The sequence below is a fragment of the Syngnathus scovelli genome, chromosome 17 (assembly GCF_024217435.2).
Source record: "Syngnathus scovelli strain Florida chromosome 17, RoL_Ssco_1.2, whole genome shotgun sequence".
In the NCBI taxonomy this organism is placed as follows: Eukaryota; Metazoa; Chordata; class Actinopteri; order Syngnathiformes; family Syngnathidae; genus Syngnathus; species Syngnathus scovelli.
In genome coordinates, this window is record NC_090863.1 from 5,779,241 (window position 1) to 5,803,569 (window position 24,329).

Sequence of the window (24,329 nt, forward strand, 5' to 3'; positions counted from 1 at the left end):
TGACCACAGCGGGGCGATATCCCGAGAAAAGTACGGAACGCGGAAGAGAAGGGACGGCGGAAGTTGTGACGTGTCAAATGGTCGCCATTTCCCGAAGGAAGGAAACGCCTTGAAGACACACAGCTCCGTGTAAGTGGTCATACTGACAAACTACTTCATCTTTGTCTTTCTTCCGCATGGTCATTGCGAGCCGTATTTTGTTCTAAACTAAGGGTGGCGTTGACAATGGTGTGCCCAGGAGCTAAAGGCTAATTAAAGCGAGCTGTTGTGTACTAACCTAACCGGTTGGCTGACTTTGCCGAAGCGCAACACCGGCAGTTTTTTGCTATTTATTTCGTATAACAGTACCTCGGACTATTAAATCGCGACTTAAAGTTTTCTGTTTACGTCACGACGTAATTGTGCGTTTGTATAACGCTAGCATTGCACTTTCACACTGGAAGCAAGCTGCTTGTTTGTGTAATTTGATACTTAACAGTTCAACACAAGCCGGCGTTTGTTTCCCCGTACAGGCCGAATGGCGGTTTTAACGTTTTTACTGCATTTATAAGCATTTCCATTGAGCCTCATAACTTTAGCCTGGTCTTATTTTCAATAACGCTTGTGTGACGTCACGTTAACACGTGACGCAACCTCTACATATTAATGCATATGTTGACAATAGCTGTTTTTGTTTTTCCAGACAAGACAAACCTACATTCCCATTAACAAAAAACAGGAGCAGACATGGGCAACATATTTGGAAACTTGTTCAAATTCTTAGGCAAGAAAGAAATGAGAATTCTTATGGTGGGCTTGGATGCTGCCGGCAAAACCACAATTTTGTACAAGCTCAAGCTTGGGGAGATTGTCACCACCATTCCAACAATAGGTAATCCGCCTCTGCGTTCTTTCACCGCTCTGGTCAGCGCGAGAACATTAACACGACTGTACTTTCTGCCTGGCAGGTTTTAACGTGGAGACGGTGGAGTACAAGAACATCAGCTTTACGGTGTGGGACGTCGGCGGCCAGGACAAGATTCGACCGTTGTGGCGTCATTACTTTCAGAACACTCAAGGCATGCGAAGGCATCACACTGCTCCATAGCTGAGCGGTGTCTATCTATCCCGCCTAATGTGTCTTTCTGTCACAGGTCTCATTTTTGTAGTGGACAGCAACGACCGAGAACGATGCACGGAAGCACGCGAGGAGCTCATGAGGATGTTGGCGGAGGATGAACTGCGTGGCGCTATGCTATTAGTCTTTGCCAATAAACAGGTGAGTCATTTTCCGGAATGAATCATTCGGAAAAAGTGATGTATCCCCAGCGACTTGTTTCCCCAGAATATTGTCTCACTGTCTTTTCTTTGGAAATGAATGCATTGACAGGACCTGCCCAACGCCATGACTGCAGCAGAAATCACAGACAAGTTGGGTCTTCACTCCCTGCGCGACAGACAATGGTTCATCCAGGCGACCTGCGCCACAAACGGGGAAGGCCTCTACGAGGGACTGGATTGGTTGTCCAACAGGCTGAAGAACAACTAACATGCATTTTTGTTTTTACATTCTGCCTTTACTGAGCTGTTGTTACCGCAGACATACTGGACAGTTGATTACTTGGTTCGGCCAAAGCTGAATACGTTTGTATTTGATGTATGTGTAATAGATTTTGGTAATGGGCCAGCTTACTTGACTTTTTCTAGTCTTGATTGTTTGACTTAGGTGATAAATGAGGGAAACACATGACCAGTTGGCATAAAAAAAATGCATTTGCGGCGATTTGCCAGATGATCAACCTCAAGCCGCTTTGCATTTGTTAAACACTGGAATGTTTTGTGTTTAAAAGGCATTTTCTTTTTCTATTTTCTCACTCTCAGGTCCACATTTGCCTTAAGGAGCATACACTAACTTCAAAACAATGCACCGCAGTTTCTCTCACGTTTGGCACGCCTCCTGACAATGCAATGTCGTGGCTGTCCACAACACCTTTTGGAAAGTGAGGCAAGATTTTTAAATAGCAATAAAGAATATTTCTTCTACATTTTCTGCTTTGCACATTGGCACGTTTGGTGTAAACAGAAACCTATAATATGCCTTCATCTATGAGGACAAGTGTTGGCCTCTTGGTTTTTCCTCACTGTTACTGCACAGCTCCCAATATATCTGGGAGTTGGGGCGGGGGTGTTTTTTGTGATTTATAACTATTGGAATGTTTGAATTAATCTATGGGTGTCGTGAGTAAAGCACTGTAATTAAAGTGAACAGATTCAATGTATCTGAACTTGATCTCTTTATACGTGACTATGCAATAAAATTGTTTCAATGTTAAACGGAAATGCAATTCATTGTTAACGGATTGCCTATGGGTGAAGAACACTTTAATGTTTGGCCTGAAGCAGCGAGTGACCTGCCGCATGCACACTGCATAGAAAGTAGCCGAGAAGATTCTTGCAGGTTGATTAGGCTGCTATGGTTCATGCAGCCAAGCTTATAAAACGGAGGCGGGGTGGACAAGTCCAGGGCTTCTATGGGGAGGCTTTGTGTGGGCCGCACTATCCTGCTCCGCCATCAGCTTGGTTTGTGTGTGGCACGCTAACACTACTCAGCCACGTTTTCTTTAAAGGCACCCCTTGCTCTATCAGTACATGCGAGAATGAGGCTCTATTGCATTTATCATTGTGCTGTTTTTCGGTTAGCGTCTAAAATCGGGTACGTTACCATCAAGACAAGCAAAAATAAAAGTAAGATTAAGTAAAATTACTTACCCTTCAAAGCTACATGAGACAGTGGAGACTGATGCAGAGCTTCTCCGGTCAATCTCATTTTAGCCATTACACTTTGAAGGACATGTTAGTTAGGTTAGGATCTGCTCTGTAACTGCACAAGGATGCTTTAATCACTGTAAAATAAAGTCAAAGTACTCACTGTTAGATTGTTAGTCATCTTCTCGTGTCATTTTCATGCACGTCATTTTGCTTTCAGTTACATTATATTTCGGTTAGCAATCGTATTGGTAACTTCAATACAGGGATATCTTAAACACTTTAAAACCTTTCAACTTTTGTAGTGGCTTAAAATAATAGCGATTGATATAATTCTGAGTTTGTAATGCACCCAAAAACAACTAAAGGCTAATGCTGAATGATATTTTAAAGGTTTAATCGTTGTGATTGTGAGTTAAAAAAAAACAAAGAGGCGGTCATAAAAGGCTATCAACAAAAATGCCTCCATTAGGTAAATGAGGTCTTCAGGAGCGGTCAAGCTTCTGAAGGGCGCCTTTATGAGCGAGTGAGTGGGTGGGGCCCGGGTGGCGCAGAAGCACATTAGCTGTCCGAGTCTGTGTCGTGACGTCGCCTGCGGCTTTGTGCGGCACGGCCAGGGGCCGTCTTGTGGCCCGAGGGGTTACGGGGGACAGGGGACCCCCCGTCGGAGGAGTCTGTGTCGTGGCGCTGCGCTCGCTGATGGGGGCGTGGGGGCTGTTGCTGTGCCTTTGGTCCCCCCCTTGAATGGCTGTCATAGGGTCTGGCTCCACTCTGACTGCGGTATGATGGATTAGGATGGTGGTGGTCCTTACGGGTTCTGAAGAGCAACGGACGGCAAATAATCGCACTGTGGCTTCTCATTCACTCTTGAATGATGAAATCAGTAACCGTTGCAATTGTTCTGAGCAGGCTGATGTTTTATAGCGACAGAGTTGTGTGCGTTCCCATTAGATTCAGATTACTGCAATTTGTCTACTTAGTACTTTTTTTGTCATTGCTGCTTTCAATGTAGCTATACTGGTGCAGCTCGAGGAAGTAAATAACCCAAAAAATATGAATTAGTAGGAAATGATGGAAGACTTAATTTAATTTAGTCGTTAAATCTAAAAATTAAAAACTGAGTGAAATATTTCCTATTTCTTTAAAGACTTCATAACGATTACGCCTCAGAGCTAATAGAAAGATTACATAAGAAACCAACAAATGATTTTTCAAAAGAAATTAGAAAAATGATTCAAAATTACCTTTGTGGTAGGGCCCATTTTTTGAAGAAACGATTGTATATTTTAGAGAACTGTATTATATTTTTGAATGAAAACACCCCATGTTAATTTCAAATAATTATTAATAAAGACTTATCTTTCTATGCAGTTGAGTAAAAGCCTTTTTCGTGAAAGCCCTCAAAACATTTTTATGTAACTGGAGAGCATCAGGCTCCAGGTCCCACACTTTGAAACAGTCTAGCACTGAGTGTGATATGACATCTTAGCGCCCTCTAGTGCTTCTTTTCTATCCATCCCAAATGCATCTTAGCTGAAGCTTGGTGTGAACATAAGATAATTAATAGTCATGCAAATTAGCGGGTGTCCTCAAGTGTACTTGCCGCCAAGCCAACCTCTTTCTGTCGTCATCTGAGTCCGAAGAGGATGTGTCGCTTCTCTGCCTCTTTTTTTTCTTCTTCTTTTTCTCCTTTTTGCTCTTCTTTTCTTTCTTTTTCTTCTTGCTCTCCTGACTAATAAGATGTAAAACGGAAAACAAAAGCAGTAAGGAGCCAGATTGGGACTCCAAATCCGTCCCAGTACTCGCACAATATAATGAGATGAAGTGCAGTGCTATGTTTTCTCACCGTGGCTCCACTACTTCTTTTTCGGCACTCTCTGATGGCGTCGCAGTTGAGGTTTCTGGACGATTTGCAGTCTTGTGGTGCTGAAAGTACCATGAAATAATTTACTTTTCTCAAGTTCTATTAAACTGTAGATAATACAACCTTGCAAATCATTTGTCTCAGTGTTTGTGTGGAGGGCTTACTGTAAAAACCTGCAGGCCCATTCTCACAGCCTCTTTTTCCTTTTGGGAGAGGACCATTTTGCGCGAGCCGGCGCTGCAAATAGAAACAAACACTTGTTAGGAATCAGACTTAAGAGAAGAAGAGAGCTCTCATCTACGATAAGCTGCTCGTTGAGGCTTAATGTCAAGAGGAACATTTTTAATGGGACGCAAAAACAACTGGAAAGGTGCTTAGAGTATTTTAGTTGTGTCCAACACACTACTAAATGATAAACAATTTGTTTAATAAGCAGTGGTTGGATTCACATTAAAAAAAAAAAAAAAATCACTATATTAACATAACAGCCTTTAAAATATTTTCATATTAAGAAGAGGGAAAAAAAATACCCGGAACTTCCCAACCCGGAGAGCCGATCCACATTTTTCTCTTCACCTTCATCATCTTCTCGTCTGCATATATCTGCCAAATCCTGTGAGAATGTCAGCCATCGGGGTTCAAAATGGCTTTGGGGTGAATGAAAACAAGGTGGAATAAATACAGTACCTCTTTTGTCAGTCCAGTGGGTTGTCTCTTTATAACCTTGTGACCTCTGCATTGCCAAAGACAAAAGTACATTTTTAGACTTGGTATTTATTCTTATAATGCCTTTTTCCTGGCTTGCACACTTACAAAGCAGCCATCAATGCTTCATGTTCTGCAGCCTTGACGGCAGCGAGCTCCTCCTCTTTCGTCCTGGTGCGACCAGTTTTGTCTTTAGCGTACCACGTCAGATCTTTGCCTTTTTGCCATCGACCCACTGGAGCCTTGAGGGAATTTCCTGCAAAAGAGAACACAAAAAATAAGACTGTGTAAAACTATTTCCCCATTAAGAAATCGAGTCGCCTTGGTTCTGTTCTTTCAGTGGAGACATAATCAAACTTTGTGCATAAATTGGACCGCAGTTTGTTTATGCTGTATGAATCTAACATGTACATTAGTGATGCCCAATTAATGTGCCGTGATAATTTGTTTTTGTCTGTAAAGCGTTACAATAAAATAAAAACTTCCTCATATATGTCAGTTGCCACCTTTTTCATGAAGGTACAAGATATAGACATTAATTCCGTACATTTAATCAATAACACAATGAATGGCATTTTGGATTTTTAGCTGTTCTAAACCACATTACCTTGGAGTCACCTGAGCAAATTTGAACTATTTCCGAATAGCCTGAAATGAAATACGGTGTTAAATTCAAATTATTGATGTTAACGCTGAATTTCGCAAACGCGGTGGCCTTCCACGTAGTCCGCATATTGACATAGTTGGGGGCTCAAATAGCGGAGTGGCTGCGTGGACTAACTCGTGGGCGATGATTTAAGTCGCGCACACAGGACAGGGGGAAAAAAAAAAACAAGTAACAATCTTTCAACAATCTGTGTGATGAAGGACACAGCAGTGGAAGGTAAGGAAGTGCAGGACGAGGAGTTAGACGTTAGATTTATTTGTTATTGTGTGGCTGCTTGTAGTTGCAAACGAAGGCACGCTTGCGATTAGCATTGCTTTGCACACTTACCCAGATAATTCTCTCGGTGTTTGTCCACCTTGACGTCATCCCAGTTGAACTGGTCCTGGCCTCCTCGAACCCCACCGATCCTCGAAGTACCGAACATTTTCGGCCTTTTAGTTTAGTTTTTTTTTTAAAGCGAGGACGTCTTTAAATGTTGCTAGTTAGCTTTAGCCACACGTTAGCGGCCTGCGTCAGTCCAACATCCGGGGACTTGCCCGACTGCTTCCCCTAGAGCTGTGCGACTTTCTCCAGTGAGATTTATTTTATGTAATATAGTTTAACATATATAAAAACTTTAAAATAAATGAACCAAAAGTGATAACATTATGTGAATATAAAAGACTACTGACGTAACGGGCCCGCTCAAAGTTTTCCCTCAATATAGTTTTCACAATACGTAGTAGGGCTCACAATGTTATAATGGTAAATGAACGTTTAGGCGCCTTCGATTTTTTTTAGGGCGAGGCGATTTAAAAAAAACAAATTTGCCGGTGTTTAGTTTTCTTGGCACGTAAACGTACAAATCCGGTCGCTGACGCGCCGACTGTTTACTGGCTTGGTCGCGTAGTGATGACGTAGGCTGGGGGACGACACCAACGCAAAATGTCTTTCCGAGCGAAGGAGCCCAGCCCAAACACGATCACAATCTCACGACAACGTCCTCAGAGGGCGGCGTCCCAGTAAGCGCAAATGTTTATGAAGTATTTCGCCAGGCTTTACTCAGGTAGGAGTAAAGGTTTTTATATATTCCCCGTCTTAACTGGTTATCAGTGTTTTGGTATCGGCTGCCACCGAGATGCTGCATGCCAAAATATTTATATATTCGCCTGTAAATATTTGTTTTATCAAAACTTGCGGATCACTCCGTGGTTTTCCCTCATAATGCATGTTTTTTTTTTCATTTGATTTGTTTATTTTCAACAAGTAAATAAACAACACTTATTGCAGCTTCATTATGTTTAACATGACTTGTCGAAAAGGAAACCGGGTTGAAGCAATTCTGCTTATCTAGTCCCGTTTATAACATAACAATGAGCGCAATTTCGTTATCGGGTGTTTTTTTTTTAACGTTTTTATGGCTTATTAAAACTTCATAAAACCATATGAAATGAGTCACGACAATCGAGAAAGAACAGGAATTGAATCATGGGAGCAGTCTTAATTGCTTAGCAACGAACTTGTCGAGCCTAAACATGCCTTATTAAGCTGCATATAAAATGGTTGCAACGGTGCACATTTAGTTTATTTGGCCAAAAATGGCAGGAAAGTGACTGTTCCTGGCCACCCATTGCCAATGAATCTCACATGATTTGCTTCCAATGAGCGTCAGCTCAAGTTGATCAAGTCAAATATCCAATTTCCTGACATGCTGCACAAGGAAACATGCTCAGTGTTGTCACGAGATTTTAAATTGAGTCTTTTAAATGTCCAAATCAAATTACATTAAGACACCCGAGTGTCACGTTTTGTTTCAATTTGACACAGATTTGGGAAGGTAATGAGGAAGTCCTTGCCCCTTTAAGGGAAGAGACAACAGAGAAGGACTCTTGTCATTTGCACCTGCAAACACAACCAGGCTACATCGAGACCGCTTGGGAGACGAGAGGGCTATTAAATGCGGCATTTTTCTTTTGTTTTTAAATGCTGTGCCTTTAGGAATTTTGTCTGCTATCATGCGGACAATCCTTTCTCGCTACTAATCAAATTCCCATCTGATGTAAGTATGGCATCGTGCATCCTTTTGCGCAATTTAAATGTCACATTTTTTTCCCGACAAATTAATGTCACGTATCACTAGGGCTGATTATGTGACAATAGCCCTACCCTGTTTGACCGGCTGTGCTAATTTGACTGCTCATGCTCGGAGCTATGAACATTCAGATAAAGCAGGGAGACGAAGGTGCTTTTTTTTATGAGTCAGATGTGGCTAATAATAAATGGAGCGCATCGCAAGATAGTTCAGGTAAGGTTGTGGTGAAGGTGATATTGCAGGTGTGTCCTGCTCTGCTTCCACAAGCAGAAAAAGCCGCTGTAATTAGAGGGAAGTAATTAGTCCCCAACGGTACCGTGTTGATTGCTTGTATTGTAAAAGCTTTGTCAGTCAGCCTGGAAAGCTGCAGTGTCGTTTTTAGCCATTAAAATTTCAGTGCGTCGCTCATTTGCCTCTCTCTCTCTCTCCTGTCTTTTTTTTTTTTTTTTTTAGCGATGGCTGGACCCAGGCCTGTGGTGCTGAGCGGCCCATCCGGGGCGGGCAAAAGCACTCTGCTCAAGAAACTCATGAAAGAATACAACGGTGTCTTTGGCTTCAGCGTCTCGCGTGAGTTTTCGATTTGCATGAACCAGGTTCAAGTTCTTAGTAAATGTATTTGAGTTCATGTAAGCCAATTGTGGGTCCTCCTTCAGATACAACAAGAAACCCACGACCTGGAGAGGAGAACGGCAAAGGTGGATTTTCCTTTTCTCTATTTGTGTACGTGACATGATTATTATCATGTGACCTCGCCCGCCCTTTTTTCTAGATTACCATTACGTCACACGGGAAGCCATGCAGGCGGCCGTGGATAAGGGCGAATTCATCGAGAGCGCAGAGTTTTCCGGAAACCTGTACGGGACGAGCAGAGCCGCCGTGCAGGCCGTCAAGGCGCGCAACCTCATTTGCATACTGGACATCGATATGCAGGGGGTGAAGAATATTAAGAAGACTGACCTCAATCCCATTTATATCTCCATCCAGCCTCCGTCTTTGGATGTCCTGGTGAGGAAAAAGCACATGCACAGAGAGTTCTCTCTTTTGGACCGAGTTGTGTTCCTAATCATTAAATGTTTTTTTTTTGTTTTTTTTTTAATACTCGTCACACCTTTCGTATGCTTTCAGGAAGCCCGTCTAAGAGCCAGAAAAACAGAGTCGGAAGACAGCCTGCAAAAGCGCTTGCAAGCCGCTAAGGTGGACATTGAATTAAGTAAGTTTTTTTTTTTTTTTTGTCCAGACTGACAGAAAATTGTAATTACTTTTTTGCATATAATGACTTCTTGGCTGTAGCATAATTATTATACTATTCCCGCTTTATAGTCTTGTTGACTTTGTTGGAAGCTAAAGATGCACGAACACAAAGTACATTGCGTACTCCCTCGCAGGTAAAGAACCCGACATGTTTGACGTGGTCATCGTCAATGACAACTTAGAAGACGCATATGGGCACTTACGAGATGCTCTTCTTGAGGTGAGCTTAAATTAGATTTAGGTTGACAGTCATGGTGTGCCACTTGACACCGTTTCCACACAGCATGTCATTATGCACGCAAGCTAGCTCAAAAAATACTGCAAGTTTGAATTCAACTAGATTGAAATACTGTGTGAATAATTTTCCCCCCTTTCACTTTTTAGGAAATCAACATGGTGAAGAAAATCAACATGTCTTCATAGGAAACAGGGCACAGTCTAAGACCACTCACTCCTTACTAAACCATAGACCTCGTTGTGCACATTCCGTCCCCAAAAAAAAAAAAGTGGTCTGTCTGCAAAAGCCCCGCGAGCGTATTTCTCCAAAGGTGTAGGTTTACAAGTGTTTAAGCATTGTTATTATTTCTAAAGTTGAATGTTTTCTTTTTTTTATGACAAGGAGAACTTTCCTTTTTTTTTCTAAATTATTATCATTTACATTTGTTTTGTATAGACTTTGCCATGTGTTGTATTGTCAGCCTGCTAGGTGACTTGAACCGTATAAAGTCATCATTAGTTTTTCTTCAGCCCGGCCTTAAGCGAACTCATTGCGATATGTTGATTAACTGGTCTATCAAGCAAAGTTTCTTTTGGGTACTTGTCCTGGTGTAATCAGTGCTCCTGATAGTAAACCAAAAAAACACATAAATTTCTTTTTAATACGCAAAAGTATGTATTCCATTTCATGCTTTTTTTTTTCTTTAATTTTTTAACGATGTGCTAGTGTAACTTTGCTAAAAAAATACATGTTTTAGGTTTAAATCCCTGTAAGTTGTTGGAGGGGGAGTGGCACAGTTATTTGTATTGAACCTGCATTTGAATCGATTACGATTGTAGTGGACTGTTAAGAATTTAAAGAAATGGAAATGTTATGTTTCGTCTTTATTTGAAGTCTCTTGTAATCACTAAAACTGAAGACCTCAAAATGCCTGAAAACTCACTTTTTTTTTAATGTATCAGCAGTTTAATCAAATTTAACGTCCATGAACAGGAACAATTTGTATATCTTACATATTTTTTTAATTAATATTCAGATTTGAAAGCAAACATGTTTTTTCATTCAAAATCAACACATTTAAAAGTACAAGCAATTACCAACCGTTGAGTGTTAAGAACTACACAAAACCCAAATTCCGGAAGACGTTAAATCTCTTTAAATTTCGATAGTCACAAATGCTTTTGGAAAAGCAGCATGCAGTCAAAACTTTTGAAAGGAACTACAAACGGCCCCCGTGAGCTCAACGTTATTGCACTGCATGAACAAACTCTGAAACAGTCTTTGCTCTATAAATGGAGCCAGATGATAAATTACTCACGCCAAAGACTGAATTCTCACTAAACCTAAAAAGATGATGAACTTGTTGACCTATTTCAATTGACACAAAGCAATGAATTTCATAAACTACAAATAAACGGTACAGATTGTCCTATGCGTTAATATTTAATGCTTTCATCAATTTGAAAATTTTTTTTTCAAGTCAAAGACAGTTCACTCGTTTTAAATTCCGTGCATGCAGCGTGGCTTTAGTTCCAACGAGATTATGAATCAGTGACCAGTCCAACATTTTTGCCTTTTGCTAATTTCACCACTAAATGACTTAATGGGAAGCAATTTTATCTTTCGGAATATTCAGAACTGCTACTGTTGTATTAAGCGGAACAAAGTTACACCGAAGAGTTAACGCAGTAGCGCTTTCTAATACCATAGTTGCTTCAGATCATCAATTCAAAGTATTTGTTATGTGAATTGATTTTCGTTCCTCTCGAATCTATTTTCTTTTCATTGTAACAGAAACAATGCGGTTTCTGGTTTGAGTAAATCGAAGGATATCGTCACTTCGTTCGATTGTGGTGACGCAAGATTACATAATACTGTCCAACTTCAAATATTTCTGTCATCTGGAATGGTTTGTTAAAAGCTGAAAGTTAGGAGTCAAGCCGATGCCGCCGTTTAAGACTAAGGAGGCTTTGTGGTGAACAGAATTCAAAAGCTACTGCTTCTGCTGCTGTTTTTCGCTAATTTGAAGGGTGACCGGGTTTCCCACCGATGTGTAGCCGTACGTCTGAGTTGATATTTTGGTTTTAAAACTTGGCTGCCCACCTTCCACCCTCTGCACCTCGGAGCAGTAAGACGGTTTCACCTCCAGCTCGGCGTGGTGCACTTGAATGGGGACGCGCCTTTCCGACTGGCTGCCGCTTGCTTGTGGAGCGTGAGATGAAGAAAGACCGCCGCCTAGATGCTCTCTAAAGCGAGAGAAAAAACCGCCTCGCCGTCTTGGGGCCGAGATGGGACGTCCTACGTTGAGGAGCACGGGTTGTCCCACGGCGGAGCCGCCAACCTCCCTCTGCAGCACGGAGATCTCACAGGGCTTCTCGGCGGGAACGTTGCTGGTTGAACCGTAAGATTCTCCTTCTCCTGGGATGTAATCTTCCAAGTCTTCCAGTGCGAGAACGTGACCTCCACGTGTTAGTGTCTTGGCTTCCTGCTTCCCGCAAAGGTCTTCATCATCATCAGGTTCCAATATGACAATTTGGTTTTCACAAGCCTCCCCAGCTGTGGTAAGAACAGATGAGAGCTCGTGGTGATCTCCTGAAGCAGAAGGAGCTTCCTGGTCCTCCCAGGTGAGCGTCTGGCCACTGGTGCTTCCTGCCAGCTCCACTAGATTATTGTTGGAATTGTTGGCATTGGGGTTTTCCAGAGGCGATCTTTTGGGTCTGGATGGAGTGCTGGAGCGTTCTGAAACGGCCGGTGACACACCCCTCCTCCTGGACAACCTGGGAGACTTATTGACCTTGTACTCGATCACCTCCTCCACCTCAACCCAATTAGGCTTGCTCTCCACGACGGTAGAAGTGGCACCCTCCGCACCGCCGACTTCCGTGACATAGAAAGTTGGCACTGTGCTTTTTCTGGAAGTGGCCGTCCTCCTGGTCCTGGTGCTGGAGGTCTCTGAGGTGGTCATCTCCGAGCGGTGGGCTCCAGTGATGGTCATGCCTGGGGACTTGTGCCTCCTCATTCTCGGGTTCTTCACCACCGTGGTGATGGTCTCCTCGCTGTTAATAAACCACCAAGCACCGTGGACGCCATTATCCGAGAAGGCTCCGTATTGGGTCGCATGCAGTTTTTGCAGAAGGTCCAAGCAAGCGAAATGGGAACGATGCCGCGTAAGAAGCATGCTTCAGTAGGACAGTTCATTTCGTTTGGTGAGTTGGAGGTTAAATTTGTATCTCGGCCAGGTTTTGTTAGCACCCACGCTTCTCATAGCACACATTTGAGTCGCAGTTAAAATCTAGTCCAAACACACAGTTGCTCTGTAGTGTATTTTAATTTCGGTCTCATGCAATTAGTGAAATATACATCGCATGAGACCTAAATAAAAATACACTATAGAACCTTTCGAGGTTGCACGGATTTAGAAAAATCTTTTGAGCTCGAAACCGCCGTCATGCAGCAGTTCGCATCAAAAGATTCATTAACGTTGTGTTTTTAAAAAAAATACCTCTAAAGTTAATTAAGGTAAAGTTTGACTTTCATGTTCCATTATTTAAAATAAAATGTTAAGTTGCACTGTATCTAAGGTGATGATGAGGCAAAAAAAAAAAAAAGAACACACAAACATCATGCATGGATTGCACTTACATGATGATGGTTTTCTTTGGGATTTTGGTCTCCTGCTCCGTAACTGGATAATAAACAAAGCAAACATGAAATGAATGGAAATGTGAGCAAGCGGCGAGTCCTCCCTCTCGTCTTACCTTCAAGAACGATGGCCTGCTCAGTGCTGGCGGCGACGGTTGGAGGAACTAAATCAGCGGCACACCTGGCGCTGCCCAGACGGTTGGACAACTGACAACACCCGGAAATTCTCAATTAGAGATGACTCATTGACATGCAGCCATAAAAAAGAGGACCAACCTCACACTCGTAGTGTCCCAGGTCTCGATCTGTCACATTTTTGATCACCAAGACCAAAACTCCGCTGCGGAGCTCACTGTAAGTCTGATACTTTTCCTGGTCGCTTAGCAGCCGGCCGTCCTTGAACCACCTTGACGGCAAATGCGTCCATCAGCGCTTCGACTTTTATCAGCAAATTATTTTGCGTGTGAGAACTTTTGCTACCTGATTTTAGGACTGGGAGCGCTCTGGATGACGCAGGTGAACTGAGCATCTTCACCGCTGACACAAATAGCATTCCTCAATTTGTTCACAAAGCGCGGGGGCACTGATGAGGAAAGATGAGTTCAAAGGTCAAAACGGCAACGTGGATCTTTACGTGTCCCGGCTGCTCACCTTGTACAGTGATCTTGCCCAACGTGCTGGCGTTGCCGGCTGAGCTGGTGGCGAAGCACATGTACTGGCCCGAATCCTCAGCTGTCATGTTATCCAGGATGAGCGTACAGGAGCCGTCGGGGTCCTCGATAATGATGTGATGAGGATCTGCTTCCACCATGCGTCCGTCTACGACCGGACAATGGCCAATTCTCAGTCAAGCGGGTCATGGCCACATTTAAAATGTAGAATCCGTTTGGGGTTGTGGATGAGGAGTCTTACCCTTGTACCAGGTGATGGCAGGCTTGGGAACTCCTACGGCCTTGCACGCCAGTTTAACAGTCTGCCCGAGCTCGGCTGTGCAGTTGGCCAGTATTTCCACAAAGTCGGGAGGACCTTCAAAAAAAAAAGCAGTCAAAATCATTAAAGGGACTTTTTTTTTTTTTTTTGATAATGTATTTTAAGTCAACATGATCAAATTCCAACACTCACTCCAGGCAGTTATGCTGTATCTCTGCTGAAGTTCCCGTAAGTCTCTCAACCACGAGTTCTTGATGGTGACGGTTCGGGCCTGCAAGGTGTACTTCCTCACCGAATCTTCACGTTCGTGCCAGATCTCGAAAGCGCGGTCGTCACCCTCCACCGTCTCATTCACGTCAATGTTGTTGAGCTGCAGGAGGGAGGCAATTCAAAACATGTTGCGGGCGGCTGGCGTCCATTCCTACCTTCATCATGTTCTTGAAGACGTAGGTTTGCGTGTCGGTGTTGCTGTCTCGCTTGGATTTGCAGATGATGCAGTAGTTCTTAAAGAGGAAGACGTGGCGGTGGTGACCTCGAGAGGACGTCCTTATTCCGGGAGCTCCCTCCCAAACTTGGAACGGTCCCTGGTAGCAAGACACATGACTCAATGAAATGTGATTTTCTTTTTTTGTTGGCCTCAGCGAGACTATAAAAAGTTCCTCATCCATCCACTCACCTGCCGAAGAGGCTCGCCTAAGGCTTCAAGGGTGGCGGGGTAGTTCTCAATCATAGACACATGGTGGCTATTCTCCGAGCGTTGCGGTAGTGCCGACACCATGGCGTACGCTTCCTCCAGCAGGCAGCAGTTCTGGCCGTTTCTCGCCTTGTTTCGAATGAGCTCCTGGCGACGGCGAGGGTGTTAGAACCGAGAAGATCCGGCATGTTGAAGAGACATGACGCTTGGTCGTGGTCACCTTGAGGAAGGCCTTGTATTTCTGAATCCTGTCCAGAGGTTGAAGCAGGTAGGCGTTGATGCTACGTATAGGCTGCTCAGCCGGGTCTGCGTTGGCTTGCTCCTTCTCCGTGTACTCCTAAAACACGAGTAAACATCAGGGAGATCAACCTTAGAGAAGAAATGGCAATCAATTCTGCAGTACCTTGAAGAAGCGGTGCACCGTTTTGTCACTGATGACGCTTTCGGCCTGGCTTTGACCTACGAGGTACTGGAGGTACTTCTCAAAGCCTTCCTTATTCTTCAGGAAGCACATGGCGACATCGTCGTCCGTCTCACAGTCGTTCAGCTTGGGCAGGAACGCCCTGCAGCGCACATACGGCCAGGTCACTACCGAGAAAACACGCCCAAAGGGAGGGGGCGAGCGTACTTGGCGTGGAAGTCCTTCAAGTCGTCGATATTCCTGAAGATGGCTTCCTTCTGGCTGCTGACGTCACTCGGGGCATCGGGAGAGTCGGCGTGCTTCGGGTGATGGTGCGTGAAGAAGTCCATCTCTTTGACAAACTCAGATTCACCGCCAATTATGTCCTGGATTAATTGGCTACAGAAGAAGAACAATAAAAAGATGCCTGCTTGAGAGGCTGGCAGGATTTGTAATGATTTGTTTTACTTACAATAACTTCTTCTTGTATTCTCCCTCAGACACCTCCTCGACACTCGTCTCGGGAAGGTCGCCCGAATCAGCAGATAGCTAGAGGAGATGTTTATCATGATTGTAAGAAATGTTTCTGTGTTGTGCTCCGAGGCATACACCTTACTTTGAATTTTTTGTCCAGGTAAGCAGGTGACACCCAGCCTTGGCGGGACGGCGTCGTCTTGGTGGGTTTGGTCCTGACGAGCCATTTGAGCGGGTGGGCCGAGTCCAACACCTCCACGTACTGCCCCTCCTTCAGGGAGATGGATTCTTTGCTGGCCACGGTGGGGTCGTAGTTGGCTGTCGCCACGTAGATATCGAACATCTGCACGTGCAGACAGTCCGCATCACTTTTCACGCTTGGTTAATTCGAAAGTGTTTCAGAGTCTCACCTCTCCCCTGGCGTCCCCCTCATCAGACTCAGACGAGGAATCGGCCACGAGGGAGGGCGGACGGGAGCGACCGTGATGAGGTGAAGCCGAAGGGGTTTTGGTCTCATCGTCGCTGTCGGCGCCTGGTACGCGCAATGAGGCTGAGATGGCGAGGAGGGAAGCAACAAGTGTGTCGGGTTAAGTGTGGCCTTGAATACGAGTGGATTGATTAGTAGCAGAGTTTAGTTCCCGGTGAGGTGGAAGACACCATTTGAGGACACATGAAACCATTTCGATTTAATATTTGATGTTATCAATGACCAAAGAAGGGTTACGATGATAATAAAAAGTTGTATGTATGGTCAAATAAATGTGTATTCGTTATACTTATATGTCATTTTGTACGGATGGATGGATGGATATACGGACAGACAGCTTGTCAGATTAGTACCGTATTTTCCGCACTATAAGGCGCACTTAAAAACCTCCAGTTTTCTCAAAAGCCGACAGTGCGCCTTATAATCAGGTGGGCCTTATATATGGACCAATATTGAGCCACTACAGCAGGTGTGTCCAAAGTCCGGCCCAGGGGCCAAATGTATATATCTTATATATGGACAAAATTTTAAAATGGGCCATTCATTGAAGGTGCGCCTTATAATCCAGTGCGCCTTATAGTGCGGAAAATACGGTAGTCTATTATAATACAACAGAGACAAACGATTGGACTTGCCACAAACGATGCGGTTAGAGATTAGAATTCTAAAAAGAACTCGTTTGTGCTTCATGGACATCATCATCATTGTATGTATCATATTATATGACAATAGATGCGTTTGCAATACATACTGGTAGTTTTGGGCCAAGATTTCATCCACTGGAGCACTTCCTGATTCTGTGTGCTGTCTGAATAACACATTAGATGAGCGTTGGATGGGTGCTGTTAGTCAAGTGATTGCATATAAAGTGGGGAAGAAGTGTCGCAAGATGGCCTTGGACGTTGTCAACGCATCACACAAGCAATGCGTGCAGAAACACAAGTCAAGCGTTGGCGGCCCATACGTACCTTGTGTAATCTTGGCTGACACCATTTCGGTGATCTGAGAGGTGAGTTTCATGAGGAATTCCTCCGAGCCGACTTCTCCCAGGTATGGCATTTTACTCTCTTGAAAGAAATTGCAAAATATTATTAGTTTGGTTCAAGTGATGTGAATCGAAACCATGATCGAATATTTAAAATGATACCACCGATTAAGCAGATGGGATTATTAAATGTAGAGAGGTTCTACCTTTCCCCTTCTTTGCGGCTTCCTCTGGTGGACTAACGGTAATCCCGAGAACTCTGATGAATAAAAATGATACGTCACTCATCAATCGTTAATTGTGAATCGAATCGATTTTAAAAACATACTCTGGCGTTTTGGTCTCTTTCTTTTGCGGCGGAGCTGAGGAAAACAACAAATTAGCAATTAGTGCTCAGCGGTTCACGTCAAAGAAGGGACTTTTCTTTTCTTACCGTCATCCACCTCCAGGTGGGCGGTACAGATGGACTGTCCCGCCTTGTTGGTGGCAATGCAGGTGTAGGCGCCAGTGTACTCGGTTCCAACGTCCATCAAGATGAGGCTGTGTTGGCGTCCCGAGCTGGCTATTTTGTATCCTTTGGTATCGGGCTTGATCCACAGCACATCCTCCGTCGACTCCTCCTTCAGCCACGACACCATTGGAGTGGGAGAGCCTGAAGGACAACACCAGGAAAGTGCATGAAGGTGTCGACGTTATTGTTTTTAAAGCATGCGGCTTACCAACCTTCCACCTTGACGGATAATGTGATGCTGGTTCCTTGTTTCACTTTTCTATTGGGGAACTTTTCCAGGAAACGTGGTGGCACTAGAGACTCATGGGAGTCTAGAAAAATACAATTAAGTGGTTATGCTCCATTTTCAATCTTGACGACTATGAAATTACCTTTCAGAGCTTGCGGTACGATCTCCCCCGGATCTGAAATAAAACCCAGCTATTGTTAAGATTTTCGTAACGCGGAATTTTGCATTTTCAAAACGGGCATACGCACTTAGAACAATAAGGCGGGCAGAAGAGTAAGCGGAGCCAGCTGCGTTACTGATGTAGGCCGAGTATTCCGCCGTGTCGTCTTTCTTCACCTCCAGGATCTCCAGACTGTGAACGTCTTGCTGCGCTAAGAGCAAAATCCTTTTGGAAGGGCGCAGCGGATGGCCATCTTTGAACCAGTACACTCTCGGTTTGGGGAAACCTGCAAACAAAGCGGCGTTTACAAACAGCGAGACTTTAATCGGCAATTCTCTGCGCGTACCTTTTACTCTGAGCTGCATCTTAGCCATCGGTGAACCTGGACTAACGTGAACATCGTGAAGTTCCTCCACTACTTGAGGCAACTGATCATCTTCTGTCACCGACTCAAAGTTCTCCGTCTCCCTGCTTGAAGAAGGACAACACCGGGTTTTGATCAATGCGTCGGAAAATGGAATGCTTGTCCAGGGAAGTTACCTGGACGAGTAGCCCTTGGCGCTGATGTAAGATGACGTTTCTGTGGCGTCGGCAGCAGTGTCATAATCGGAACTGCAGGACACTGAAGGAGACGATGGACGGGTTAATCCGACAGAAGTACGTCGGCTATGAAAGAAATCGAAACTCACTGTCAACCCTGAGTTCAGCCCTGGTGGCCGCGATGCCGCTGCTGTTTTCCGCCGTGCAGCGGTAAACTCCCATGTCGGAGGGCAGCGCGGCGGTGATGATGAGCTGGTGGCAGCCCTCCTGGTCCTCGTTGATCATGTAGTGGTCGTTCTCCTCCAGAACTTTGCCGTCTTTGTACCAGCGGACGGCGGGCGAAGGCTTGCCGATCACCACGCAGTCAAAGCTGACCGGATAGCCGTCGGGCACGTCCTGGTTTTGTAACTCGGTCAAGAAGACGGGAGCGGCTGGAGGAGAAAGACAACAAGGTCACTGGAAGACTTTTGTTGGTTCTACAAATCAAAAGGGAACAGAAAGAAGAGCTACCAGGAGCGCCGGAAAGTAACGCAGGAGGTTGTTTTTCTTGAGTGGGTGTTTCCGTGCCATCTTGCGTGTATCCTAACTTTCTAATCCGCAGCTCCACTTTGAGATGGCCGGAGTCCAGGATGGTGGTTTCCACAGGGACGCCATGGATGGTAAACATCTCCTGGAAGCGTTTGGACGCCACCTCCGCCTCTGACCACGTGTCGAAACGGATGTAAATGTACGTGTCGTCCTCACGGTAAGAGTGAGGGTCCGGGGGGTGGAGGTCTCCTTCGTCGGCGCTGACGAAAGGTTCTTCCTCCACGTCCGGCGGGAGGCGCGTCCGCAGCAGCCGGCGAAGGCGTCTGCTCGCCTGCCTCAGCGACTCGTCCATCTCGCTGCCCGACGAACTGTCAGGCTCGCTGTCGGCGCTGTAGCCGACCGTCAGCGGACGCCGGCCGGATTCTCTCGCTGTTCCTACGGTGACCTTGGCGCTGTGAGAGATGACTCCAAATTTATTGGTGACCTCGCACGTGTACACGCCCGTGTCTTTGGTGGTGATGGCGGTGATGACCAAGGAACACGTGCCGTCGTTGTAGATGTCGATGTGGTGGTGTTTGCCGTCGGACAGCGGCTCTCCGTCCTTCAGCCAACGCACCTTTTCGGGTTTACCTTGGGCCACACATTCCAGATGGATGGTTCCGTTGGGCTCTTTGGTTTGCTCTTTGAAAACCCCCTTGAAGACAGGCCGCATGTCCTTGCGTGCCTTGTAGCCCTTGAAAGCAGCTTGGATCTTGATAGCAGCTTCTTGGAGATCAGGTTCATCTTCCTTGCTGATCTCCAGGATTTCGGTCTCCTGAATCGACGCCTGTTTTGTTTCGGTCCGCTTAACTGTGGTCGTCATCTGGTCGGACTTCTGAAAGTGCTGGAAGAAGCGCTCGGTGGTCATCGTCTGCTCATCGGCGGTCACGACCGTGGCTGAGGACTGAAGCTGACTGCTCTTCTTAAGGTAGGACACAAGTGAAGAACCACCAGATTGGGACACCTCAGAGCCGCTGTATAATTTAGGCTCGGTCTGGTCCGAATCTTTTGCCTTCAACTCCAGCTTCTCTGAAGCGCTGCTGTCCTTCTGCTCCGTTTTCTTTTGACCCCCTTTAGAGTCATCCTCTGGGTGTTCAGTGATGGAGTCCAAAGTGGGCTCGCGACTCATGCGCCTTTTTTTGGTCGAGGCCTCCCATATTTCACGAAGGTCCCCTTCTTCGGCGGCCTCCGGAGGAAGACTGGGCTGTCCGAGTGGCTCCGACTCAACTACTTGTACCGCCGTTTCTATGGAGACACGTTAATGAGACTTTGGCAGCACTCGCTCAAACAAGGCAATCAGTGTGGGGACATGGATATGGTACCTTGGCCTTCAGTGAGGGCTTACCCAAATGATTACAATTACATTTATTGATTGTAGCAGATTTGAGACATTTTAGTGATCGGCCGTCTCTCCACTCACCAAGATGCACAGTCTGAGGAAGCTCGACAGGCTCCCCTGTGCCGGCTCTGTTGATGGCCGACACTCTAAACCTGTAGCCGGAGCCCTGGATGAGATTTTCCACCACAAATTCCGTGTTGCACACGGGGGTGGAGTGGCACGGAAGCCAAAGAGCGCTTTCCGCCAACCTCAACTCCACCTTGTAGCCCAGAATGGGACTTCCTCCGTCATGTAGGGGGGTGAACCAGGAAAGGGTGACGGATTCTTTGGTCTTGCTGAGGAGCTCAGGGTCCTCCGGGGGGTCTGGTACAGCTGTGACAAAGAAAGCATTTGGTTTCATTATTGTGTGAATCTCATCATTTTGTACCTCCCTACTCAAACGAAGGAACCAAGATAAACTGTGATAATCCAAGACATACCGATAATGGAGAGCTTGGCCATGGAGAGTGCATCTCGGGCCGCAAAGGTTATTTCCTGTTGTGGCATAAGCGGTGCCTGCCTCAGGATGAGGTGATAGCGACATCCGTCGTTCCTGGTGATCCACAGTTGGCCTGGCTTGAGCTCCACTCCGTTGGCATACCAAACAATTTCCGCAGCGGGCACCGGCTCGGTCAGCTCCACGCAAAATTCCACCCTCTCGCCGACGGCGGCCACCACGTCTTCCAGATGCTTTGCCACGCCCAGCTGCCAGCCTTTGACCGAGAGCTGGGCCGACGTGGACGCTGCGCCCGCTCTGAAGGTGACCGTGCAACTGTCGCTAACACGCAGCTCTTTGAGGAGCAGCAAGTGGCGACGGCCGCTCTCAAAGCACACGATCTCAGCATTGGGTGATTCCTTCACCGGTTTGCCATCCAGAAGCCATTGGCAGTCTTTGTTCTCCGGGCGAGACAAGGCGCACTCAAATAAAGCTTCTCCTCCATCAAAGGTTTCGAGATTCTCCAGCCCTTGGACTATGTTGATGGGTTTGGCTATTAGGGAAGAAAAAAGATGAATAAAAATAGGGTTCTTTGGACTGCGATGGGGAAAAAAAAGCAGCAGATTAGTTGATAGCGCCACAGAATTCACAAGTTGGTGAGTCCCTGAAGGTCAGTGCTCTTTCCATGTGGAGGAGAGCTCACCTTCCACATGAAGCGAAGCAACCACACAGGTCCCCTCCGCCTCACAGGAGTATGCGCCCCTGTCTCCGGCACACACGCGACTAATGTACAAGCGAGACACAGTCCAGTCCTGCTTCACTACCACCCTGCGGCCATCGGGCCGCAACGGCTGCCCGTCTCGCTTCCACTCGGCCTTCACCGGCCTCGTGAACTGGCAGATGAACTCGGCCGCTTGGTCCTCGACCACGCTAAGGTCCTTCATGTCGTTCACCACTTCAACCGTGGGATCTGAGGTTGAGGTCAGGCTTTAAGTCAGACTGTTCATATTGGTGCAGCACGGGCCAGATGAGGGCTTTATAACCACCAAAATCTTTCGGGGCAGGGGTCAGCATCTTTTTAGAAATGGAGAGCTACAGTTTTTCTTGGCTACTGATTAGTGCAAAGGTCTGTAAGTTTAACCAGGGAGCTTTTTTTAGAATGAATCCGCGGGGTAGTCATGTGGTACTTGGGGCTCCCTGGAACCGTGCTGGTGACCCCTGGTTTAAGGATTGACCTGACAAATATTGGGGGTCAAAAAGCCCTGCATGTGCCCAGATTCTGGTTAAAGATATGAAGGAGAATGGGTGACAAAACGTTAGAGATGTGTGTATGTGCTTGCAGGTTAAGGGCAGGTTCGCTTGGTCAAATGGTGGAATAAGTCAAAGTCAGTAATGGAAAGCGGCAGGCCAGAAGGGGAGGGTGGAACAGCAATGCATTGTTTAACTTTTTTTTTTTTTTTTTTCAAGAAACAATAAGCTCATGCATGCTCAAGCACAACACTCAACATCAACGTGCAGTACATGGACGAGAGAATTTTACAATCCTCTGCAGAAAAAAAAAAACATTTGACGTCATTTTGACATTTACAGTGGAATCTCCAAGTTAAACACCATCCTTCCAAGTAGTTGTATAGCTATGTGAACTTGCTCCCTCCCTCCCTCCCTCCCTCCCTCCCTCCCTCCCTCCCTCCCTCCCTCCCTCCCTCCCTCCCTCACTCACTCCCTCCCTCCCTCCCTCCCTCCCTCCCTCCCTCCCTCCCTCCCTCCCTCCATCCATCCATCCCAACCTGATAAAAATGTCTCAATTGCAGTATTTGGGGGGGGGGCATTGGACTTTGGAGTTTCCACTGCATTTCACATGGAATTGGAAAATTGTTAAAAATGGATTAAATGAATTATTGCATTGGTTTGGTTTCTGCAGGGTGTAAAAAAAAGGGCACGTCTCAACTTTGGTCATGTTGGATGCAGCATTACCTTTGACAAGAAGCTTGGCTGCTGAAGTTAAATTCCCAGCTTTGAATATGACAGTGCCTGAGTCATTTGTGGCCAGGTTCTTAAGGGTGAGCGTGTGTACGTGGCCCTCGCTCAGCCCTATCTCGCTAACGGGTCCGCTCTCCAGCAAAGTGCCGTCCAGCCACCATTCCACCTTGCCGGGCGGCTCGCTGGACAGCTGACACGAGAAGCTTGCCCATTCCCCAACAAACACGTCCACGGCCTTAAGCTCGCACAAAATGTAGACCTCTTTCGCTGTTGAGCAGAAAAAACAGATACAGGCTCAGGCTCCACATTTAGAGGTTCAACAAATTGAACACGCTAACCTTGCACTGTCACACAGGCGGTGGTTAGTTGATCTCCTGCGTCACAGGTGTAGTAACCACTGTCTTCCGGATCCAGGTTGCGTATTCGGAGTTCTTGAACGCACGCAGCCTGCCAGAGTTCATACTTCTTACCGGGCGCAAGAACTGCACCGCCTTTCCTCCACTCCACACGGACACCCGGCTTGGAGAGCTCGCAGCGGAGGGTGACATCGTCGCCCTCGACGGCGTCCTGGTTCTTCAGCTCCTTGGTGAAGAACGCCGGGGCAGCTGGTGGGAGTTTAAAACAGGAGGATTGGGAGTGAGCTGTCAAGTTTACATTTGAATGACCTGTTAAATAGTTTGCTCACCCAACTCTTTTCAGCAAGACAAGAAATAGGGTGTGTAAAGTGTGTGACAATTTGAGTTACCTTCCACAGTGAGGGTGACGTCACAGCGATCATCTTGGGTCTCGCAGGCGTACGTGCCCGCGTCTTCGGGCACCACGTTGTGAATGCGAAGCTGCCGGAGGACTCTGTTTTGCTTCAGCTCGTACTTGAGACCCACTTGGATCTCCACGTTGTTTCTCATCCAGGTCACGGTGGCCTCGGGGTCGGAAATGGTGCAAGCCAGGGTGATGGTTTCCCCCTCTAACGCTGCCGTGTTGTGCGGCTTCTCCACAATGAGCACTGGAAAGCGCACACGGATTATTCGGCTTCATTTCAAGTCAGGTCTCCTTGTTTGTGTCCTTTACCTTTTGGTTTCTCCTCCACCAACAAACAAGCAACGCTCTTTTCTTCACCCACAACAAAAGCCACGTCTCCTGATTCGTCGGTGGTCACCATCTTCAAGGTCAAGCGATGCACCCTGCCGTCGCTACTCATTTGGTTCAGTTCGTTGTTCTGGAGGAGGTTGTCGGCGAGCCACCACTGCGCATTGGTCACACCGGCACGAGACAACTCCACCTCGAAGACGGCGTCCTGCCCGCTTTGCACGTTGATGTCGTGCAACTCCCGGAGGATACGCACGTGCTCTGAGGACAAAAATTTACTTATTTGCAGTTTTGTGCACTTTCTTAAAAA

The 24,329-nt window shown here is 46.1% G+C and overlaps 4 protein-coding genes across 11 annotated transcripts in view; 2 read left to right on the forward strand and 2 right to left on the reverse strand.

Annotated features, from left to right (window-relative positions):
• LOC125984799 (ADP-ribosylation factor 3) lies at positions 1 to 2,313 on the forward strand. Its single transcript, XM_049747009.1, has 5 exons — positions 1 to 129; positions 683 to 871; positions 948 to 1,058; positions 1,134 to 1,258; positions 1,370 to 2,313. The coding sequence occupies exons 2-5, from the start codon at positions 727 to 729 to the stop codon at positions 1,526 to 1,528; spliced, it is 540 nt and encodes a 179-aa protein (XP_049602966.1). The 5' UTR covers positions 1 to 129; positions 683 to 726; the 3' UTR covers positions 1,529 to 2,313.
• Positions 2,314 to 3,125: 812 nt separating this feature from the next.
• On the reverse strand, positions 3,126 to 6,707 carry c17h1orf35 (chromosome 17 C1orf35 homolog). The gene is made up of 8 exons (XM_049747005.2): positions 6,309 to 6,707; positions 5,423 to 5,570; positions 5,297 to 5,342; positions 5,140 to 5,222; positions 4,774 to 4,846; positions 4,592 to 4,671; positions 4,361 to 4,477; positions 3,126 to 3,562 (listed from the first exon to the last, which is right to left on the reverse strand). The coding sequence occupies exons 1-8, from the start codon at positions 6,403 to 6,405 to the stop codon at positions 3,307 to 3,309; spliced, it is 900 nt and encodes a 299-aa protein (XP_049602962.1). The 5' UTR covers positions 6,406 to 6,707; the 3' UTR covers positions 3,126 to 3,306.
• A 152-nt stretch (positions 6,708 to 6,859) lies between these two features.
• Positions 6,860 to 11,238, forward strand: guk1a (guanylate kinase 1a). The gene is made up of 7 exons (XM_049747008.2): positions 6,860 to 7,026; positions 8,506 to 8,619; positions 8,706 to 8,747; positions 8,822 to 9,057; positions 9,178 to 9,262; positions 9,438 to 9,523; positions 9,688 to 11,238. Exons 1-7 carry the CDS (start codon positions 6,993 to 6,995, stop codon positions 9,724 to 9,726), a joined length of 636 nt encoding a protein of 211 aa, XP_049602965.1. The 5' UTR covers positions 6,860 to 6,992; the 3' UTR covers positions 9,727 to 11,238.
• Positions 10,390 to 24,329, reverse strand: part of obscnb (obscurin, cytoskeletal calmodulin and titin-interacting RhoGEF b) — a 33,113-nt gene continuing 19,173 nt past the window's right edge. For 6 of the 8 annotated variants that reach the window (XM_049746961.2, XM_049746957.2, XM_049746966.2 and 3 more), the window contains 35 exons: positions 24,002 to 24,280; positions 23,679 to 23,936; positions 23,272 to 23,538; positions 22,928 to 23,200; positions 21,657 to 21,923; positions 20,958 to 21,506; positions 20,560 to 20,850; positions 19,083 to 20,384; positions 18,722 to 19,003; positions 18,573 to 18,654; positions 18,379 to 18,503; positions 18,121 to 18,318; positions 18,015 to 18,047; positions 17,856 to 17,954; positions 17,566 to 17,784; positions 17,461 to 17,494; positions 17,339 to 17,391; positions 17,116 to 17,214; positions 16,899 to 16,955; positions 16,071 to 16,210; positions 15,803 to 16,003; positions 15,659 to 15,735; positions 15,415 to 15,585; positions 15,190 to 15,349; positions 15,007 to 15,123; positions 14,769 to 14,933; positions 14,518 to 14,676; positions 14,285 to 14,462; positions 14,075 to 14,188; positions 13,814 to 13,981; positions 13,643 to 13,745; positions 13,439 to 13,568; positions 13,279 to 13,369; positions 13,163 to 13,205; positions 10,390 to 12,576 (listed from right to left, as the gene is read on the reverse strand). In XM_049746961.2, the coding sequence (XP_049602918.1) occupies positions 11,514 to 12,576; positions 13,163 to 13,205; positions 13,279 to 13,369; positions 13,439 to 13,568; positions 13,643 to 13,745; positions 13,814 to 13,981; positions 14,075 to 14,188; positions 14,285 to 14,462; positions 14,518 to 14,676; positions 14,769 to 14,933; positions 15,007 to 15,123; positions 15,190 to 15,349; positions 15,415 to 15,585; positions 15,659 to 15,735; positions 15,803 to 16,003; positions 16,071 to 16,210; positions 16,899 to 16,955; positions 17,116 to 17,214; positions 17,339 to 17,391; positions 17,461 to 17,494; positions 17,566 to 17,784; positions 17,856 to 17,954; positions 18,015 to 18,047; positions 18,121 to 18,318; positions 18,379 to 18,503; positions 18,573 to 18,654; positions 18,722 to 19,003; positions 19,083 to 20,384; positions 20,560 to 20,850; positions 20,958 to 21,506; positions 21,657 to 21,923; positions 22,928 to 23,200; positions 23,272 to 23,538; positions 23,679 to 23,936; positions 24,002 to 24,280 (7,847 nt within the window). In that variant the 3' untranslated portion in view covers positions 10,390 to 11,513. The remainder of the gene's footprint in view (positions 12,577 to 13,162; positions 13,206 to 13,278; positions 13,370 to 13,438; positions 13,569 to 13,642; positions 13,746 to 13,813; positions 13,982 to 14,074; positions 14,189 to 14,284; positions 14,463 to 14,517; positions 14,677 to 14,768; positions 14,934 to 15,006; positions 15,124 to 15,189; positions 15,350 to 15,414; positions 15,586 to 15,658; positions 15,736 to 15,802; positions 16,004 to 16,070; positions 16,211 to 16,898; positions 16,956 to 17,115; positions 17,215 to 17,338; positions 17,392 to 17,460; positions 17,495 to 17,565; positions 17,785 to 17,855; positions 17,955 to 18,014; positions 18,048 to 18,120; positions 18,319 to 18,378; positions 18,504 to 18,572; positions 18,655 to 18,721; positions 19,004 to 19,082; positions 20,385 to 20,559; positions 20,851 to 20,957; positions 21,507 to 21,656; positions 21,924 to 22,927; positions 23,201 to 23,271; positions 23,539 to 23,678; positions 23,937 to 24,001; positions 24,281 to 24,329) is intronic. The other 2 variants (XM_049746959.2, XM_049746958.2) reach the window with 2 other exon arrangements.